At 37.9% G+C, this 22,923-nt stretch overlaps 1 protein-coding gene across 20 annotated transcripts in view; it reads right to left on the bottom strand.

Annotated features, from left to right (window-relative positions):
• The window catches only part of stxbp5a (syntaxin binding protein 5a (tomosyn)), a 441,079-nt gene that overhangs the window by 215,062 nt on the left and 203,094 nt on the right, over nt 1-22,923 (bottom strand). For all 20 annotated transcript variants that reach the window (XM_062044606.1, XM_062044598.1, XM_062044603.1 and 17 more), the window contains 7 exons: nt 17,896-17,968; nt 17,681-17,828; nt 12,291-12,358; nt 11,760-11,800; nt 6,361-6,581; nt 4,487-4,650; nt 4,245-4,370 (listed from right to left, as the gene is read on the bottom strand). In XM_062044606.1, coding sequence (XP_061900590.1) covers nt 4,245-4,370; nt 4,487-4,650; nt 6,361-6,581; nt 11,760-11,800; nt 12,291-12,358; nt 17,681-17,828; nt 17,896-17,968 — 841 coding nt within the window. The remainder of the gene's footprint in view (nt 1-4,244; nt 4,371-4,486; nt 4,651-6,360; nt 6,582-11,759; nt 11,801-12,290; nt 12,359-17,680; nt 17,829-17,895; nt 17,969-22,923) is intronic.

Raw genomic sequence — 22,923 nt, 5'->3', positions numbered from 1 at the left:
ACTTCGCACAGACAACTTTCTTCTTTGCTTGCTCAGCTTCTTTCTCCATAATGCAATGAACAAATTGCAACAGATTCACCAACACAGATGTCCAGAATACTGTGGAATTTTGCGATGAAAACTGACAACTGTAAGCTGGCCGCGGTGCTGGACTAAAATGTCCTGTCTAACTCGTGACGTCACATCCGCAGCGTCATCATACCAAGACGTTTTTAGCAGATATTTCGCGGGAAATTTAAAATTGCACTTTAGTAAACTAACCCGGCCGTATTGGCATGTGTTGCAATGTTAAGATTTCATCATTGATATATAAACTATCAGACTGCGTGGTCGGTAGTAGTGGGTTTCAGTAGGCCTTTAAGCTTTTACCAAAGGCAACAATCATCAATGAATCTTTCAGCACATACACAATGTTGACATCTGTAGTTATATTTTGATAAAGACGGGGAAAAACACGCTACTCGTAAACGGCGCGTGCAACAGCAACAAACATCAGTAGACACGACGTTAAATCATGAAATGATGCATATTTATCCGGGAGAGTCTTGATACCAATTTCCTTGACGCAGTCACACCCAAAGAAGTTGTAAACCTCCATGCTTTTCCTAGTTTTCATCTGTTTTGTCGTGTAGAATGATGTCTGGAGCACCAGATAGTTCGATATGTCTGGGAACGCGACTTGATATCACTTGACAAATCTTTTTTTGATAAGGTATAGGGATCTATTCTATTGTATAGTTAGATTGTTTTGCTTGTATCTCATTTGTGCAGGATGATTTAAGCTTCTTTTGTACTCAGATAGTTAGATAGACACTCTGCTTGCTTGGTTGACCACCACCAGTTTTCACTTCCGGGAAGAAGTCACGTGTCGGAATACAAGCAATAAATATTTCAATACATTTAAACTAGAAAGTGAGGACGCCTGTGTCTTGCTAAATGTTTATATGCTCAGAAGGATTAGTAGATAGGAGGTCAGAACTACGCGGGAGGATGACATTAATAATAAAGAGTTGATTGATATCTTCTTACATGTTGCTGTTTCTGCTACATCTCCACAAGAAACAAACGTTTTGATAAAACAGTTGACGTGCGCATTTAAGCGCACTGAGAGACACAATTAATTCCCCAAAATTAAGCAGATTGGTCAAAATGTGCAACAAAGTTGCGGACATTGGACAAAGTTGTGAGGCTGTGCACACTTTTCGATAAGTGATGCGTTCGTGACATTGTGATGAGGTACTGATGAGTCAGTATTAAGTCACACTCAAATACAGATTACAAAATGAATGCAAAGCTATTTCTTGTTTTTACTTTTTCTTTCTTTTACATACGACCGATTCATATTGCTGGTGGAGACCCACACATCTCTCCAGCCACAACTGCAACGCGAAGCAAGTGTAACGTCAGGCTCTCTGCGGCTCGCTTTTCGTCACAGACATGGCTCGACAGAATCTAAACAGAGTCTCTAAACACGAGTCCAGTCTCCAGTAACACCAAAAATAGATGCTAGATTTGTTGCCAATAATTTTTTACTACAGAAAAAAGTGACTCAAAGGATTGGAGAAATCTCTAAAAAACACATACAAAAAATTCTCAACTAAGTACATTGTACAATAAGCAGCAACAATTTAAAAAGAGAACAAAACAATATTATGTAAGAAAAATATATATGTTAATTCTATAGTTAATAATAACATTAGTTTTAAATGTATATTCACATTCCTTTTTAAAGAATATATGCATCATATCGACCACGCCCCCACCGCCACAGGTATTTTGGCAATTTAGGGGAAACCCTGACAATAAAAATGTTTTACATTGCGATCATGCTTTGTCAGAGATGTTTAGTAATGTTAGTCTGTGATATTTGCACCTAAAGAAATGCTAGTACATCAGTTTAGGAATATGAGGGCGGGTGGATTTTTCTGGCTGGCTGAAATATTGTGTAAATTATCTTATAACATATCCTGGTCGAGTCCTCAATCACATAATGATTAGCAGGTTCAATATTACATTGTATTAATTAATAGAGAAGGTTAAACCATTGTCATGCAGCAGGATGAAGCCAATCCCCCTGAAAATGATCTGTCTAGGGCAGGGGTCAGCCACCCGCGGCTCCGGAACCGCATGCGGCTCTTTGATCACTCTGACGCGGCTCAGCTGCATACTTGTCGACCCCCTCGATTTTTCCGGGAGGTTTCCGGATTTCAGTGCCTCTCCCGGAAATCTCTCGGGGCAAACATTCTCCGATTTTCACCCGGACAACAATATGTCGTCGCGTACGCTTTTACACCATGCTATCTGCGTGCCGGCCCAGTCACATGTATTATGCGCCTCTGCTTACACACAGTTGTGACTGCAAGGCATACTAGGTCAACAGCCATACAGGTTACACTGAGGGTTGTGATATAAACAACTTTAACACTCTTACTAATATGCGCCACACTGTGAACCCACACCAAACAAGAATGACAAACACATTTCGGGAGAACATCCGCACCGTAACACAACAGAACAAATACCCAGAATCCCATGCATCCCTAACTCCTCCGGGCTACATTATACACCCCCGCTACCACCAAACCCCGCCCCCCCCCAATCCCACCCACCTCAACCGACGCACAGAGGGAGGGCGGGGGTTAGCGAGGGTGTATAATGTAGCTTGGAAGAGTTAAGGATGCATGGGATTCTGGGTATTTGTTCTGTTGTGTTACGGTGCGGATGTTCTCCCGAAATGTGTTTGTCATTCTTGTTTGGTGTGGGTTCACAGTGTGGCGCATATTAGTAAGAGTGTTAAAGTTTTTTATATCACAACCCTCAGTGTAACCTGTATGGCTGTTGACCAAGTATGCCTTGCAGTCACTTACGTGTGTCTGTAGAAGCTGCATACAACATATGACTGGGCTGGCACGCTGTATGTACAGTTTGTAGAGGGCACTAAAGGCAGTGCCATCATAGCACGCCCTTAATATTGTTGTTTGGGTGAAAATCAGCAGACATTTGAGAGAATAGTTGCTCTGAAATTCGGGAGTCTCCCGGAAAAATTGGGAGGGTTGGCAAGTGTGACGCTGTCAAGCGGCATTCATATAAAACTTGCGGGCCGCACTAACATTACATTTTCCTATTAAGGTGCGGGCCGTGTGTCTGAGACCACTGGTTTATTCACAGCACAAAGCAAAAAAAAACTTTGTATGCAGTGTTATTTCATTTTAAATTTCAAAAGAGTTTTGTGGCTCCCATTGTTTTCTTTATTTTGTGAAACGGGTCAAAATGGCTCTTTGAGTGGTAAAGGTTGCCAACCCCTGGTCTAGGGTACACGTATTAATGATGAAAAATGTTACCTATTTGCGATTAATCGCGATTAATTTTGAGTTAACTATGAACAATGTGATTAATCACAATTAAATATTTTAATCGTTTGACAGCCCTAATATATATATATATATATATATATATATATATATATATATATTTTTTATATATATATATATATATATATATATATATATATATATATATATATATATATATATATATAACAGGCCAAAAGTTTGGACACTTTCTCATTCAATGCATTTTCTTTCTTTTCATGACTATTTACATTGTAGATTGTCACTGAAGGCATCAAAACTATGAATGAACACATGTGGAGTTATGTACTTAACAACAAATAACTGAAAACATGTTTTATATTCTAGTTTCTTCAAAATAGCCACCCTTTGCTCTGATTACTGCTTTTCACACTTTTGGCATTCTCTCGATGAGCTTCAAGCACACCTGTGAAGTGAAAACCATTTCAGGTGACTACCTCTTGAAGCTCATAGAGAGAATGCCAAGAGTGTGCAAAGCAATATTCAGAGCAAAGGGTGGCTGATATATATATATATATATATATATATATATATATATATATATATATATATATATATATATATATATATATATATATATATATATATATATATATATATATATATATATATATATATGACCTACATATTTTGCTAAGACATGTCTGATTTCTGGAAAGCATCAGTCTCCTTAGCGACTAAAGTTGTAATCAAAGTTGTAATTGCCACTAAACTCACTGGACAATATTCACGTTATCTGCTGCTGTCTCACGGCTAAAGGAGCTAGTGCAGCCCCCTCAACTCTTCACAAATCATGCGTCTCGCTTTGCAAGCGGGATATGGCCATTTAAGTTCTATACCGACTGTAATTATGAGAGTGGAGCATTGACTTACAGGCCGTAGGAGGAATTGAGTGCCAGGCTTGTGATCTGATGAGGAGGCTCTCCGCTCACCCACACTAACTGCACCACCAAGTCTACTTGGTAACCCGGAGACTGCTTCAGCTGAGTACTGCGCACCCTGCAAGGAACCAATAGAAAACAATGAGGATGACGAGCCGTGTGACCGTGAGGTGGATGGCCAGGATGCTTCCGACAGGAGAAACGTGCTAGTGTGTAGGTCCTCTCGTAGCTCACTTGAGGCACGGCATGTTGCTTCCGTCAGAGTTGTTGCTGCTGGTGGAAGGGTGAGAGGGCGGACCGCTTGTCTGCGGGGAGGCGCCGGCCGACGTTTGCTCCCCGCTTCCGCCCTCTGGAGACTCCATGTCGTTCAGCTCATACTGCATCCGCACTTCTAGTAGCTAAATAAAACGATCACAACAAAAACTTTATTAGCATATTTGGTGTAAAGATTGTGCATTTCGCCATGCTTGAAAGATGCTTCTGGAAAAAAACACAAATGTTGACTTCAGTGGACACTGGTTGTCAGGAGGGATGGATACCGAATTTGGTACTTTTATAGACACCAGCCGAAACCCATCAGTACTATCAGGTATCGATTCATGTAAAATCAAAGGGTGCCATATTTAGATACCTTAATTGCAAGTGACGTCACGTCCGGTTGCAGACTCGGCCCGTTTTCAAACACTTGGTGAGGAAACAAGCAATCATACAGCACTCAGAGCGGGCTCAGCCAAACTCGAGGTCACGTTGCAATTTTCCATGCCAACAAAGAAAGTATGCCTGATACACAACATTTGAACATAAAGAAAGGCTCCACATTGCAAAATGCGCTAGCTCGATGCTAGACAGGCTAATGATTAGCATTAGCGATTTTACATAACAATTTCAACACCTCCTAATTTGGTAAGGAAAACTACAACTAATATGCACGTTACAATCAAACCGCTGGTGTGTAATAAGTACAATAGACTTAGACTTAGACAAACTTTATTGATCCACAAGGGAAATTATTCTACACAGTAGCTCAGTTTCAAAGGATGGAAAGGGTAAGGATGGTAAGGGTAATGCAGGTATTAAGTAGACTACAAATGTATCATAGTAGCAATATGAAATATAACATATGTAAAATTCACATATTATATAAACAGTATATAATACTGTATATACTTATACAGTATAAGTGTTTATACTTACAGTATAAACACTTTTTAGGACACAGTCACACAACAAAAGACTAGACTCAGCGCAATGGCAAAGATTACTCCCTGACTCGGCAACACACCGTAGTCTATACACTACTGCCATCTAATGTATTGAAACTGTAACTGCAATGCATCACAAAATCTACTATATAGTACCTGCAAATGAGAGTGTAAGAAAACAAGTTATAACAATTGGACTGCAAAGCTATCATTATCAGGTATCAATGTTTTATTATTGAAAAAATTGGTAAATTAACAAATTAACATTTATTACACATGAACGCACAAAAAGTACCGAAAATTGATAGCGTTCTGTACCCAGGTACCGGGCACCGGAAAGCTACAGTAAGCTGTAACATAGTCAGCCTTTGAACATGTTGAGTTAAGTTGTTGTGAAAAACAAAAGCACAAAGAGACGCTCCAGGCTGCTACCAGCGACAGTCATCAGAATTCATCAAGTAACACATCACAGCAGCGCCCACGACGCTTGATTGACAAGCGAGCGCCGTCGAGTTTGACAAGAGCAACAAACGCACGAGGCATGGCAGTGTTGGCACAAACAAATGGCGCCATTAGTAGGAATACGCAGAGACACGTGGGGTAGGAAAAAAAAAGAGCACAAGGGCGCGCAAGATTAAACAGCACGTCGCTTTATGTCACTAAACAGTGAGTCACAACGCCCCCGTAAATCGCCATCAAGGCAGATTATGATGATTATCTAGCTTTCCCTCCTCGCTGCTGTCTGTTGGCATGGCAACATACTGTCATCGACAGGCGCTATCTCATCTCAGCAGCGTCTTCTGCAGTGGGCATTTGCTGGGGACATGTTAGTACGTGAAAATAACAAACGTCCACTGCAGAGAACACTGCTCCTCGGGAGCTTGTAGAGAAAGAGGAGACACCCACCTGCACCACCTCTGTGGTTACTTCCAGTTTGCTGAAGCGGTAGATGATGATGTTTGCAGACACGCCGGCCACACACAGCATGCGACTCTCGGGGCACCAGGTCATGAGCTGAATGGCGAAGGGGTCTTCATCAGACACCTCCGTGCTGCCCTTGTCCTCTTTGGAGCGGTTCCTGTCAAACACCTTGGCTGTTTTCAGCTTGTAGAGCACCTGGAGCATCACTGGTGCAAAGAACACACAAACCAGATCACTTTCAGCGCAAGGAGCAGAACAAACGGCGTTCTTCTAAAGAAAAAAAAAGGCTTTCTAGATTTAAAAGTGGTTGTTGTGATGCTAAACTGAACCACAAAAAGGCTAACTTTGCATCTTGTCCCTGTCATTTTTTAGGTTGTATCAAGAGAATTTTTGGGAGCCAGGAAGCAGCGGAGTTTACTGTATTTTCCGGACCATAGGGCGCACCGGATTATAAGGCGCACTGCTGATGAATGGTTTATTTTCTATCTTTTTTCATATATAAGGCGCACCGGATTATAGGGCGCATTAAAGGAGTCATATTAGTATAATTTTTTTCTAAATGTAAAACACTTCCTTGTGGTCTACATAACATGTAATGGTGGTTCTTTGGTCAAAATGTTGCATAGATTATGTTTTACATATCATCTTTAAGCTGCTTTGTGACAGTCACTTCTGTGGGCGGTCTTATTTTCGTGGCTCACCTTTGACAGCGTCTTCTCGCCGTCATCTTTGTTGCAGCGGTGTAGCGTGCAAGGACGGGAGTGGAAGATGTGTCAAAAGATGGAGCTAACTGTTTTAATGATATTCAGACTTTACTTAAATCAATAACGGAGCAGCATCTCCTCATCCGCCGGAAATGTGTCCCGTGAAAAACCGTCCGACCGGAACTCTAATAACTAAAGTTCCTTGGGTGAATAATGTAAACTCACTACACCGGTATGTTTTAGCGCTTTCATGGCGAGTTTACTGACAGATACAAGTAAGAACTTTACACTACTTTATATTAGAAATGGTAACAGCGGAGGATGAATGTCCCATAACAAGAAAATTGTTACGGCTCAGACCCCAGCCGTCTGTGCGCACCTGGGGACACGCCCACGGCCGCGCAAATCCAGGGACGCGCCGCGCGCGTCTCCGCCCTGCAGCAGCCACCAGCTGCAATCACTCACCGGAGAGCTGCACACCTGGGACTGATGAGGGCGAGCCGCATAAAGGGACCAGTGAACCCAAGAATCGGCGCGGGAACTTAGTTTTCTCATGGTGTACAGTAAGCGACTGCCTTTAGACTCTCTCCTTGTTTCCTCTCTGTGCTTTGACCCCCCCTGTCTTCTCCCGTGTGCCCGCAGTGTTTTGCCTTCCCGGATCTCGACCACCTCGCATGGACTTGAACTCTGACGCTCCTCTCAGCCCCACGGACCCCGCTTGTATCCCGGATCATCTGCCTGCCCCCTGGACTTCCTTGTATCTCTTCAACACTTTGGTAACACACATTCCAGTTAAATACTACACACATAGTCTTACATCACACACTCTGGTATTCTAGTTCAGACTCCATTTCCTTAGTTTAGTTGTATTGTTTATTATTATTATATATATATCTATATTGTCTATATATATAATAAATATTTGTATATACTGCCCCCTGGTGTCTGAGCCGTCACCTCCCCTTTAGTTGAAACACAACAAAAATACAGAAAAAGAAGAAGCTTATCGACTTATCGACACGGACTACAAAGGCTGACGCGCGCAATTTTTCAGGATGCAGATCCCAAATACAGATCAGCAGGTACCAGAAGGGAAGAAAAGTTGCTTTTGCATAATATTTCCAAACAAAATGCCAGATAATATGTCTTACCTTATACACACACCATAATAATACTCATATGTTGAAGCACAGTACAAATCATCAAGCCGTGCGGGCTTCATAACTTACCAAAGTCGTACTAAAACATTTTGATGGATTTTTAAGCGCTGTGTGTAATTTTCTGTATTTTCAATGGAACATATAAAATGTTGTTGTTGTTTACTTGGGTCATATTGCAGTCTACACGTATCTCTTATGTGTCACTGTCAATGCTTGTGTTGTTTTTGGCTGTGCGAACCGTTCAAATTGCGAAAAGGATAAAAGTTTCTTCAAATTTCCTCGAGAGATAATTAAGAAGGGCAGAAGACTGAAAGATTTTACGAAACGACAATGAAAAAAGTAGCGTGCACTCCAGTCCAAGTTGAAGAAAGCACAAGTTTGTAACGATCACTTTGTTAAAGGTTTGTTTGATATACCTTCAACATTTAGTATTTCCCATTTAAGTATTGTCTTGATATTACATGTATTTCCTAAAACATATTTTCGCTACTTGAATTTCAAAAAGCAACTCGGCATGTCTAAATAAAAGAAAGCAAATGTGAGCAAAACCTAAGAGTTAAGCCATTACCAAAGGCAGCAATCATAAATGAAGCTTTCAGCACATACACAATGAAGACATCTATCCCAGCAAGCACAACACATTGATACAACTTTGATTATACATACTGTACATGTCCTTTAAAACTGACTTTGAAGCAATGTTGCAAAATACTTGTATTTGTAAATTGAGACAATGTTGTTGTCTAATGTTGGATCCACGTTGTTGGTTGGGAAATGACCAAATTTCAATGGTCAAATCAACGTCACAATCTGACATTGTATAAACGTTGTCAAAAGCATGTTGTTTCAACGTTGTATTTGTGCTGAAAAACATTGGTTGGAAAATGACCAAAATTCAATGGTCAAATCAACGTCAGAACCCAAAATTGATTAAACGTTGTCAAAAAGAGTGTTGTTACAACGTTATGTTCGAGTTGCTCAACGTCAGGACCTAATTCAACAAGTTCTTAACGTTGTTTTAAAGGCCTACTGAAATGAATTGTTTTTATTTAAACGGGGATAGCAGATCCATTCTATGTGTCATACTTGATCATTTTGCAATATTGCCATATTTTTGCTGAAAGGATTAGTATAGAACAACAACAATAAAGTTCGCAACTTTTGGTCTCTGATAAAAAAAAGCCTTGCCTATACCGGAAGTAGCGTGACGTCACAGGAGGAAGGCTTCCTCACATTTCCCCATTGTTTACAATGGAGTGAGAGAGATTCGGACCGAGAAAATGACGATTACCCCATTAATTTGAGCGAGGATGAAAGATTCGTGGATGAGGCACGTTAGAGTGAAGGACTAGAGAGGCAGTGCAGGGTGTATCTTTCTTCGCTCTGACCGTAACTTAGGTACAAGGTCTCATTGGATTCCACACTCTCTCCTTTTTCTATTGTGGATCACGGATTTGTATTTTAAACCACCTCGGATACTATATCCTCTTGAAAATGAGAGCCGAGAACGCGAAATGGACATTCACAGTGACTTTTATCTCCACGACAATACATCGGTGACACACTTTAGCTACAGAGCTAACGTGATAGCATCAGGCTCAAATGCAGATAGAAACAAAATAAATAAGCCCCTGACTGGAAGGATAGACAGAAGATCAACAATACTATTAAACCATGAACATGTAAATACACGGTTAATAATTTCCAGCTTGGCGAAGCTTAACAATGCTGTTGCTAACGACGCCATTGAAGCTAACTTAGCTACAGAGGGGCGGCGGCGGCGGCGGGCGTTGTAGCTTTCGACGACCCCGGCCGCCATCAGAGTCGGCGAGAAACATATTTCCCCAAAGTTACGTACATGACATGCACATAGCGACACGCACGTACGGGCAAGCGATCAAATGTTTGGAAGCTAAAGCTGTACTCACGGTAGCGCGTCTGCTATCCAGCTCAAACACAACACAACTGCTGTAGTCCGCCGCTAATACACCGATCGCACCTACAACTTTCTTCTTTGCAGTCTCCATTGTCCATTAAAAAAATTGCAAAAGATTCACCAACTCAGATGTCCAGAATACTGTGGAATTTTTCGATGAAAACAGAGCAGTTTGTATGGTGACACATTGGGTCCGAATACTTCCGTTGCCGTCGTGACGTCACGCGCATACGTCATCATACATAGACGTTTTCAAGCGGAAGCTTCCCGGGAAATTTAAAATTGCACTTTATAAGTTAACCCGGCCGTATTGGCATGTGTTGCAATGTTAAGATTTCATCATTGATAAATAAACTATCAGACTGCATGGTCGGTAGTAGTGGGTTTCAGTAGGCCTTTAATGTCTTGTGCCTGCTGGGTATATTTACACTTTGATAAAGACGGGGAAAACGCGCTATTCGTAAACAGCATGTGCAACAGCAACAACAAACATGGCAGTAGACGCGAAGAAAAATCATGAAATGCAACCTCACCCGAGCAAAAGCGATGCGTATTTACCCAAGACAGTCTTTATACCAATTTCCTTGACCCAGCCCCACACAGAAGTTGTAGACCTCTATGCTTTTCCAAGTTTGTATCTGTTTTGTCATGTTCAATTGGAGTCTGACACAATCGGTCGATACGTCTGGGAACGCGGACGACGGATAATCCTTCATATCCCTAGACAAATATTTTTTTGATAAAAGTATAGGGATCTAGTCCATTGCATTGTTTGATTTTTTGCTAGTATTTTGCGAGAATACAAGCAATTTAGCGGCCAAAGCAGAGGAGCGAGGCTGAACCGGGCTGAAGAGGCTTTGTAGGCAGCTCCACCACCAGGCTCCGAAAGGAGGTGGGAGTCAGAGGCCAGGCCCAACGGAAAGCAATCAAAGAACTTGCCATTGTCGCTAAAAGGGTCAGCCACTGGCTGTGGCTGAAAGGGAGAGACACGGCAGGGGCTGCAAAATAGAGCCACCAGACAACACATACCCAGGCCTGATAAACCTGTGGTGGGCTAGCCTTGGACCAGTGTGTATTGTGATAAAAGGCAGATATGAGCTTGGTTTGGCGACCCCTAGTGGTCAGTGTCATTCCCAATACCACCCATGAAGATGTCGCTTCAGTATTGTGCTGATTTCAACAGAGATTGTAAGAATAATAAAATATTGTAAAATGACTATTAAGCAATCTGTGATTATTATGATGAGTAATATTATCATAATTTTTTTTATTGATGATGATGATTATGTGATTATTATTACTGTTATTATAATGTGATGGTTATTTTCACGTGATTGTAACCGTTTGTTATGTGAAAAATATTATGTGATTATTTTTATTGTTATTATTACTATTAATATCATCATTTTTATTAGTATTACTTCAAACAGGAAAAGTTGATACAGCTTTTTGTCACACTAGACTGCTACCAAAAAACCGAGGTACAGTGCCACTGTATTTGTCATATATTTACCATTACTATGTTGTATTTTAATAAAAGAAAAGGAAAAAAAGAGAAAGTGTTTCATCAATGAATAAACTCACTTGCAGAGGCATCCCAAAACTTCACTGTTCCATCAGCATGCCTAGAATAACATGACAAATTCAATAAATAAAATAAGCAAATTACTCATTTTGGGGACAAGTGCATGCAACACTGCACACACACATCTGAATATACAGTACATAAACATCTACATAAACAGTCCTGAAAGAGAACATTGAAATAAAAATAATAAAAAACGTATTTACAAGCTTTTTTGTGTGCTGTAGTACTACATCATATTGTCAAGACAATTGTATTCTTCCTCTCCTTTTTCTTTCTCTGTCTCTCTCTCTCTATCTCTCAACTGTTTTCTTGCCAATTTGGCTGAGTGCAGCAGGAGGCAAACATTCTGCAAGCGGTGGCTCTCTTAAAAGAGCGAGACATAGCTGGACAAGAATACCATATGAGGAGAGGAGACAAAAGGGAAATAAAAAAGAAGAGAGGGTGATACGGTCGGAATAGAACGAGACTTACAGTCAATTTGTCATGAGAAAAGAGTATGATAATGTAATGGTAATAATATCAATTACCCAGTGATGATGATCTCTGGGTAGCTTTGTGTGCCTTGACCCCAGTTGCCCCCACTGATAGGCCACTCCTGGACAGAAAGCAGACGTCACGTTACAAAAAATGATATTGATTCAGCTTGTGTGTGTGTGTGTGTGTGCGTCTTTAAACACACAGAAGGACACCAGGATGACTCATGGTGATCTTTATGTGAGAATCCCCCCACACCTCCACTGCAGCTCAACTAGACGTTTGCAGCAGAAGAGGACAGAGCGTAGCAGACAATTGCTTCGTCCATGCTGACATTTGCCGAACAAGGAAAGCTTCAACGCGACTACAAGCAGTGTAATTATGTCAAACAAGGTGAAGTAAAGTATAATATTACCATTAATGTTGTAGTCATTAGAATTATTAGGAAAATAACATGATGATGTCAAATGATTTACATAGAAATAAAAGAGGTTTTGCTTTACATTTTTTGTAATTGTGCTCACAGAAATAGTTCTTATAATAAATAATATATGCATACAGTATCTTTCTTATTATATTACAACTCTATTCTCCTAACAGATTGTTTTCTCATAATATTACAGTTTTATCGTCTTTTTTCAAAAACTTTGTCATGACCTTTTGATATTGTTACAGTTGTATTTATTTTCTTTAAACGAGGACATTTTTACACATTATATTGAAATTGTATTTTCTTAACAAGATAATTATAATTTTTTCTGTGGTAAAGTGTTGTCATGTTTTCTCATATTATTACATTACATAATACAATTTTTGTTGTAATGTACGTTATTCTTATAAAATTATGACTTTTCCCCCTGATAGTATTACAACAAATGTTGACTATTTTCCTGATGGTGTTACAATTTTATTCTCAAAAAAATATGACTTTTCTAATTTATATTCCAATAAAATGACACCTTTTTTCTTTATTTTTATAAAATTATTTTTTCTAATTATATTACAACTTTTATAAAATGTGGAGTTTTGTAATTTTTATTCTAATAAAATGCTTACATTTTTCTCATACTATTATGAATTCATTCTCATTAAATGACAATTCGTTTGTCATAGTATAATTACTTTTTTGTCATAAAATTATGACTTTTCTAATTGTTACTCTCACAAAATAAATACTATCATCTCATAGTATAACAACTTTAATTTAATAAAATGATGACTTTGCTCATTTTCATTCTCATAAAATGATAACTTTCTCCCATAATATTACCACTTTATTTTATCTATATCTCATAGCATTACAACTTAATTTTAATAAAAGGATTATTATAGAGGTTAATTTGTGTCTTTTTTGACACTGAATTTATCGAACTGAATGTTTTGCGTTAACATTTTTTTAACTGAATTTTTCTACATCAAATTATGCTGACAATTTCATTTACAAAATTGAGTGTAAAAATTTCAGTGAAAAAATATTCAGTGTCTAAAAAATCAGTGCTGAAAAATTCAGTGTATAAAAATTCAGTATAAAAAAAATTCAGCGTATAAAAATTCAGTGTAAAAATTTCAGTGAAGAAAAATTGTGTGTAAAAAAAAAAAAATCGGTGATGAAAAAATTCAGTGTATAAAAATTCAGTGTTGAAAAATGTACCTCTTCAAAATGCATGACTCACTTCCGGTAAATTAAGACTGAAGCAATCAATCCTGTCTCAAAACTAGCCAATGAGCTGTCAAGTTTAAAGTCACGTGACACGGGTTTTGCAAAACAGCATAAAAAAACAGATAACAGGTCTACCTGGGCATAATACAACATAATAAACACTTCAATGCAGGCCGCTGGATGTTTTTAAACTATAGAAATGATTCCGATGGTTAGAAGCTGCACTTTTAAATGACATACAAAGCTCTGCTTCATGCAGACGAGGCACGAACAGAGTGTGGCAGAGTGGGCGGGGCTTGTTTAAGGAGCGGCGAGTGTCAGACGGAGGCAGAGTTCTACAGAACAGTGATATTATATCGAATATGTGGATGTCTTTTACCCTTTGCGTTTATGTTTCGCAGGTGGTCTGGGAAGTAGAGAAGCAATGTTCATATTTTTATCATTATTCAGTGTTTTATTGTTCTTTGTTAGTATTGTAAATCCCATCCTCCTTATTTTATGTACATTCTGAGTGTCTTTTCAGTAAAAAAAACATCTCAAAAACATCTCAAACACGTAATAAACTTTTGGTTTTTTTCGAATATATGAGAGTCATTAACTATGAACAATAAAACACTGAATATTGAGATTATATGAACGTTGCTCCTCTACTTCCCAGACCACTTCCTTGATCGAGATCTTTAATAATCCAGCAAGAGCAACAAAGAGCCAACAAACGCGGCGGAAAATAAAGCCAAACGATAAACTCAACTTCCTACAACAAAGTTCTGCAGAACTGTGATATTACATAGAGATCTCAAGCTTGTCCATTGTCTGCATGAAGCAGTGCTTCCTATGGTTACTGTAGTGTTTGGTTGATCTATTATTGACCGAAATGTGTCTTGTGAACCACGAGCTTACGCTCAAGCATTTATTCCTCCCTCCATGAATGCATCCAAACATCTATATATAGCCCTTGTCTTTTTCTTTACGTTTACCTGAAACATCATTATCCAGCACCATCTGTTGGTCACATTGTGTATCTCAGTCAGTTGAACTGCATATCATGACACGTACAAACTCGTATGTCACTCACAAGCAGGGGCGTCACTAGCTTTTAACGACAGGGGGGGCTTAGCCCCCAGGAGATGCACAGGATGCGAGCGAACATAGCGCAAGAGCACAAAACTTCACAAACAGCTAATAAAGACTTAGAAATTAATCATTGTTATTATTATTATTTCAGTCGGTTTATTTTCAATCTGTGTTCAGTACAACAACAAACATGGGTTTGCACAGTGACATTTTGTTTACAGCATCAACAAAAAACAATTACTTGCATGATCCTTCAAGATACACTGAAACACAATGAAAGTCATGGCATTAGCCTCTGTGTTATTCATTCACAACATTGAGGCTAATGCCACCACTTTAGCTCACAATACAATAATTGTTTGTTCCCAAATATTTTGAAGTTACATTTTGGGCACATATGTAACTAAAATGGTTGTAAATTCAAGCCCTGGAAATATTACTTGATTACTTGAATTAAAGTATTATCTGGATCGGGATAATTTGGCTTGTATATAATATATATATATATATATATATATATATATATATATATATATATATATATATATATATATATATATATATATATATATATATATATATATATATATATATATATATATATATATATATATATATATATTATGGCAAGCCGTTGAGGAAATTAAATATATATGGAAGTCTGAATAGAAATGAGAAATGTTTATATATACTGTAAATAAGAAAGATTTAGAGGCCGTCTGCTGATCTGAAAAAGAGCCAAAGCTGTCAAAGAGCTGAGGGACCATCTTCAAAGTGCAATGCTGAAACAAATAATGTAAACAATAAAATGTAACTTCCAGGGCTTGAGATTAATGTAGTCCCGTCGTCCCGGGGACGGTAAAAAAAATGCACAGGATGAAATTAAATGCTCCCCGGGACGATGGCTTTTAACCATTTTTTTTCTTTTTCTTTTTATGTATTTATTCATTTTACATTTTATATTAAATGTCTTGGTTTTTCCTCCCTCTGAAAATCCTATGAAATGTTTAACAAGCCATCCTATAATAATACAACAGCTATTAATGTAACAATACAATAAAACAAATATATTTAATGATGTTTTTTACACTATTTTAACAGTAGGCTAATGTATATTACTTTATATAGATTCTACAAGAAACACAAAACTGAAAAACTAAATTATTTACAATTGCAGACACAAGGTTCTTGTTCTGCAGTGCTGTGTGCTAATGTGCTTCGTACACCTAAAATAGGCCTAACAACGCCAATGCTCACAAGTGCAGATTTTAACCTTTGGAATCATTTCTATACTTTGAAAACATTCGGAGGGCCACATTGAAGTATTTATTATGTTGTATTGTACCCAGGTTGCCCAGTTAACTGCTTGTTTATACTGTTTTGCAAGACCCGTGTCACGTGACTTCAAACTTGACACCTCATTGGCTGGTTCTGAGACAGGATCGATTGCTTCAGTCTTAAGCTACCGGAAGTAAATTTTGCATTTTGAAGCAGCATATTTGTCGACACTGATTTAATTGTACATTGAATTTTTCAGCACTGATTTTTTTTACACTGATTTTTTTCACAAAATTTTTAAACACTAAATTTTTTTACACTGAAATTTTTTACACTGAATTTTTTTTCAATGAAATTGCCAGCCAGCATACATTTTATTTAAAAAAATCCAGCTCACAAAATTCAAGCGCAAAAAATTAAGTTGCATAAATTCAGTGTAAAAAAAACAACCTTTTGAAATAAACACACAAATTGACCTCCATAAATACTTTTTCTCATAACAATAATAACTCTATTTTCATGAAATTATGACCTTTGTCATTTTTATTTCATGAAATTATTTTTCAAAAGGTTGACTTTTTTCATTTTTTTCCTCTTAAATTATTCATTTTTTTCCTTTGTACTATTATAAATGTATTTTTTTATAAAATTATTCATTTTTTATCATAGAATTATAGCTTTGTCATACAATTTGTTTTCTAATTGTTATTCTCACAAAATGATTATTTTATTCTCATAGAATTACAACTTTTTAAAATAAAATTATGACTTTAATTTTTATTCACATAGAATTATTACTTTTCTCATAATATTACAACTTTATTTTATCTATATCTCAGTATTACAACTGCATTGTATTTATAGCTCACATTTTAATAAAAGTATTCCATTTTCCTAATAACATTACAACTTTATTCATATGAAATGATGACTTTTCCCATTTTTATTGTCAAAAAATTATGACTTTTCTTATAGTATTACAACTATATTGTCCTAACACAAACTTGGGAGAAACTTCAAATAAAACAGCGAGCTGTGTTGTGCCTACATAAAATGCGCGTGGAAGTCGTGTCACTTGAATAATTCACTAGGTCCACACATGCACCAGCTTTTTGTTGAAGTCTGAGTAAACGTCATAGTTTATATTTGCATTTCTAATTTTGGGACCTTTTATTGCACTGTCGGTGAAGTGAAAAAGGAATGAAAATAAAGAGTGATGTTATTTTGTTCCGCACCATGAATCTTTTATTGTGATGGGGACCTTACAGCGCATTTATTTGTCCTCCATAATAAAAAACAATAAAACCTGTCTATTCCTTGTCTGAGACGGATATTGGCACTCGCCTCATCAGGATGTGTTTTTGGACTTATTTCATGTTGAACTAGAAAAACGTGGACCATCTCAATGTATTCCTGAATAGGAGGTCTTACCTTTTTGCTGTAGCCTTGCCGCTTCTGTCGAGAGCCCACAGAGTAAAGTGCTGGTATGAGGTCCACGGGGCAGTCGGCCAAATACTCGCAGCAGGTCACCGGGGACTCGTGGATGCTCAAGGGGTAGGGGTTCTCGAAGATGGGGTAACTACAAACAAAAATGATTCATTTGAGCCGGGCGCACTGTCAAGAGGATGCAGAGTTATTGCACGCACCCGTTTTGTGCGAGGTCGATCACCACCAAGTCTTTTTCGAGGAGGACCACCACGGCGTAAGGTTCCTGAAAATCTGCACAGTGGAGAAAATATTGACTTTACAGTATTTGAACACACCATGGAGTCGTCCTACGCTAGCTAGCAAATGTTATTACAATATTTGAGTTGAGTTTGTGATTATTTGAAACATGCATGCACACAACATGAAACATCACAATTTCCAGTTTCTCTATTCAACATGTTTGAAAAGGAGTAGGAAGAAGCAGAACTTATTTAATACTACCACTTTTCCTTTACATAGCAGTTGCTAAAACTTTTGTTCACTTCCTGTTCTCAATTTATTCACAATATACTCCATAAGTAATAACATTAAAAATAAATAAATAATAATTAGTGAAGTAAGTTATATTCCATATGGTGAGATTAGTAAGATTATCTTGAAAATGAATGGATGGATGAGATAAATTCTTTTTTGTAAACACTTTAAGTTTGAAGAGTTTCCTGAAGTGGATCATATTAGTACATTGTTTGATTTCTTTGCTTAATCCATTCCATCATTTAATTCCACATACTGATATACTGAAGGTCTTAAGTGTTGTACGTGCGTACATGCTTCTTCAGCTTCAAGACTTAAGTGCAATGTCTCGCATGTAGAGTGCAACAATTTTACTATTAACTTTTTGTATGCCTTGTAGGACGATTAACAACGTTAAAAAGCGACATGCGTGAGCCTACTATTTGCATTACACCTTTGTCATTATAGTCTTCAGTGGTTAACTTATTTTTACACTTGTATATACAGTAAAATGAAGGGCTCAAGGTGGCAGAAGTTTAACACTGCAACGAGGGATGGGAATAGTTTTTTCCGGTTCTGATTCCACTTTGGATTCTGCTTAACGATTCGGTTCTTTATAGATTCTTATTAAGAAAAAAAGATAATAAAAAGGTGGATCAGCATCAACTTTGTTGAGCTTGGCGCTAACATCACCTTACACTTAGGGGCACAAAGCATAGAAAAAATGATCTTTTTTGAAAATAAATAAATATTCTTCTGTAGAATCTAACAAAATATAACATATGTGGAAATTTTACAAGAATGTAACATTTAGTAACGTTTTCAAAACCTTTAAGAATAATCATTGTCATCTTCCTAGGAAATGTAATGGTGAAACAAAATATATATATATATTGTGCAAAGGCTTGTTTAGATTTACAAAGTGAAATTAATATAATGACATAGGCTAATAGCATGCAATGCAATATATTTTCAGCCTTCTTTAGATAGAATGTACCTGTAGATGTTTTTTGCTTACAGCTTATGAAAACATTGAATCGAAAATGTGGGGTTTTCAAAAACTGGAAATCATGATTATCAAAATTATAACAAATAAAGGCTTTACATATCTCACTTTGCATGTAATGAGTTTACATCACATATTAGTTTCACATTTGAAGTTGAATTGCTGACATGAAAGAACATTTACACGATATTCCAATTTTATGACTTTCACCTGACAGAGTGAAAATGCGGTTTGTGGAAAACGTGCAACTTTTCTCAGACGGCAATTGAACATTCACGTACCAACAGTGTTGGTCAGCTTACTAAAAAAGTAATTAGTTACAGTAACAAATTACTTCTCCCAAAAAGTAATTGAGTTACTATCTCAGTTACCTCATACTAAGAGTAATTAGTTACTCAGTAAAGTAACTGTGACGTTATGTTTCTTTTCTTTATTTTATACACTATTACATTCAATAACATCTTTAACGTTAAACATGTTATATTAACTGATTGAAGAACAAAAATACTATATACACTATTTTAAAACATTTGGCATTTATCTAAACTCCTTAGATTGCAGTGTGCCATATGATAACAATTTATGAAAAATAAATATTCTGTAAAGTATCAATATTAAATAATGAAAGTACAAAACCCAATACGGTACCAAAAAATTTAAACTTAGATAAAAAGACACATTTGGAACATTTAGGCTTTAAGTTGTACAATTCTCTGCACATGTATACCATAATACAGCCTGAAAAAACTTTAGATAAAACTGTTACCAAGTTTTGGGCAAATGAATGACATACACTACCGTTCAAAAGTTTGGGGTCACATTGAAATGTCCTTATTTTTGAAGGAAGATAACTTTAAACTAGTCTTAACTTTAAAGAAATACACTCTATACATTGCTAATGTGGTAAATGACTATTCTAGCTGCAAATGTCTGGTTTTTGGTGCAATATCTACATAGGTGTATAGAGGCCCATTTCCAGAAACTATCACTCCAGTGTTCTAATGGCACAATGTGTTTGCTCATTGGCTCAGAAGGCTAATTGATGATTAGAAAACCCTTGTGCAATCATGTTCACACATCTGAAAACAGTTTAGCTCGTTACAGAAGCTACCAAACTGACCTTCCTTTGAGCAGATTGAGTTTCTGGAGCATCACATTTGTGGGGTCAACTAAACGCTCAAAATGGCCAGAAAAAGAGAACTTTCATCTGAAACTCGACAGTCTATTCTTGTTCTTAGAAATGAAGGCTATTCCACAAAATTGTTTGGGTGACCCCAAACTTTTGAACGGTAGTGTACATTCAAGTAAAACGTTTAAAAACGTTCCTGGATGACATCCTGACAATAAAATTGCATTTACGTACAAATATCGGGGTCTTTTCTTAAGCTAATTTTAATAATGCAAACCAGTAATCACCCGTGATTAATCATGATTAATCCAAATTGTGATGAATCTGATTTAAGAATTGTTTGCATTTGGGCTTGAGTTGGGTTAGCAGCAGCAACAAGCGTCATGTTGGCATGTGTTGATGTGAGGTGCGATTTGAGTTGCTTGAGGCAGACGTGGACAAACATTTGTTTCCTGGACATAGCGTGCATGTTAGGTAACCATTCTTGCCTTTCAGTTCAGTGAGGAAAAAGTAGTGCCAGTACTTGCAGTTTGAGAACACTACCTTCGAATTTCCCTGGCTGCAGCTCGTCGCAATTATCGTGGGTCTTGTTGTGTGTCAGTCCGAGCGTGCAGTGAGACAGTGTGAGCAGGGCATGATCAGCCCACACAGTCAATCATCATCAGCGCCATCATCCCCACCCCTGTTCTCCGCATGCAGCCGATGTGAGGGCGAAACCTGACACCTTGCGCTTCATTCAACCAAACTGTAGTAACTAGCCACCTCACATTCTCAGTAACGGCAACAGGAACAGTAATTAAATACATTATTCGCTACTGAGAAAAAATAATGCAGTTAGTAACACAATTATACTCTAATGTCGTTATTACCAAAACTGCTTAGTAGTGTTGTCCTGATACCAATATTTTGGTACCGATACTTTTCTAAATAAAAGGTGACCACAAAAAATGGCATTATTGGCATTATTTTAACAAAATATCTTATGGTACATTAAACATATGTTCTGCTGACATATTCAATAACATATTGTGTCATTTATCATTCTATTATTTTGTCAAAATGATTAAGGACAAGTGGTAGAAAATTGATTATTAATCTACTTGTTCATTTACTGTTAATATCTGCTTACTTTCTCTTTTAACATGTTCTATCTACACTTCTGTTAAAATGTAATAATCACTTATTCTTCTGTTGTTTGAATACTTTACATTAGTTTTGGATGATACCATACATTTGGGTATCAATCTGATACCAAGTAGTTACAGGATCATACATTGATCATATTCAAAGTCCTCATGTGTCCAGGGACATATTTCCTGAGTTTATAAACATAATATAAAAAAACAAAAAACGAAAGAAGATGTTGTGATGCGAGACAATACCGACGTAATCATAGTAGTATCGACTAGATACGCTATTGTACTTGGTATCATTACAGTGGATGTCAGGTGTAGATCCACCAATGCCATTTGCTTACATTATGACGCGGGTGAGCTAGGGTGTGTAGTGAAGCATGTTTAGCTATTCCTCGTCCTGCAGGGATGATACTTGTAAGAAACTTACTTTATTTGTCGCCATGGAGGCGAGGATTAGTGATTTAGAAGTGGCCAAAACACTGCAGACTGCGGATGGACTAGCAATGTCTTAAAGCACCTCTTCCTGAGGGCGTTTCAGTGTTATAACTTCAACTTTATCGTTAGTTTTTAAGCCAAAATGCATCCGTTCTCTCTTTTCTGTCTACACACTGTGTCTGCTTGTATGTACTCTCTGTGTGTGTGTGCTACCGAACATGCTCCTCTGCTCGTAAACCAGCAATGACACGACGTGACAGTGACGAGGGCGCGGGGGGGTGGTGGACCGGTACTTTTCAAAGGCGGTATAGTACCAAATATGATTCATTAGTATCGCGGTACTATACTAATACCGGTATACCGTACAACCCTACTGCTTACCAAAGGAGCATCTACTGTGGCAAATGGTTCCAAGCTTTTGACCACAAACTTAGTCACTGCTCGGTGACGTTCGTCGTTCCTGGCTTGAGTGTACGCTTCCCTGCTGCGGTGAAAGCTAGCAGCAGACATGAGCTGGAGCTATTACTGCCCGCCTGGAAACCAGTCGGCTAATGTCACGTCTAACTAATCTAAATGAGAAGTCATTAATTTCAATGTTACAGGTAATAGCCCTAACATTACATAGGCAGTGTTTTGTGAGCACCTGTTTTATTTACCTCAGATGACTGCTGCTGCCTGGGATGAGATGGCCGCAGTTCAAAAACACGACATTCATTTATCGTCATTGCATGCTGTGTGTTCAAATGTTCCAGCATATTGCTCATATGTTCTCCTCTTGATGAAATAGCAACCTGGCGATTATAACAAGGAGCGCTAATGCAATCTTTTCTGTAAAATGTCGGCAAATTGCGTAATGATGTCATTCTCCCGCAAGAATCGTTAAGGCAGGGGTCGGCAACCTGCGGCTCCGGAGCCGCATGCGGCTCTTTGACCACTCTGATGCGGCTCAGCTGCATACTTGCCGACCCTCCCGATTTTACTGGGAGACTTCCGGATTTCAGTGCCTCTCCCGGAAATATCCCGGAGC

Source organism: Entelurus aequoreus, linkage group LG04, assembly GCF_033978785.1.
Source record: "Entelurus aequoreus isolate RoL-2023_Sb linkage group LG04, RoL_Eaeq_v1.1, whole genome shotgun sequence".
Lineage (NCBI taxonomy): Eukaryota > Metazoa > Chordata > Actinopteri > Syngnathiformes > Syngnathidae > Entelurus > Entelurus aequoreus.
Note: the sequence above shows the minus strand (reverse complement) of the source record. Positions and strands in the feature narration are given on the sequence as shown.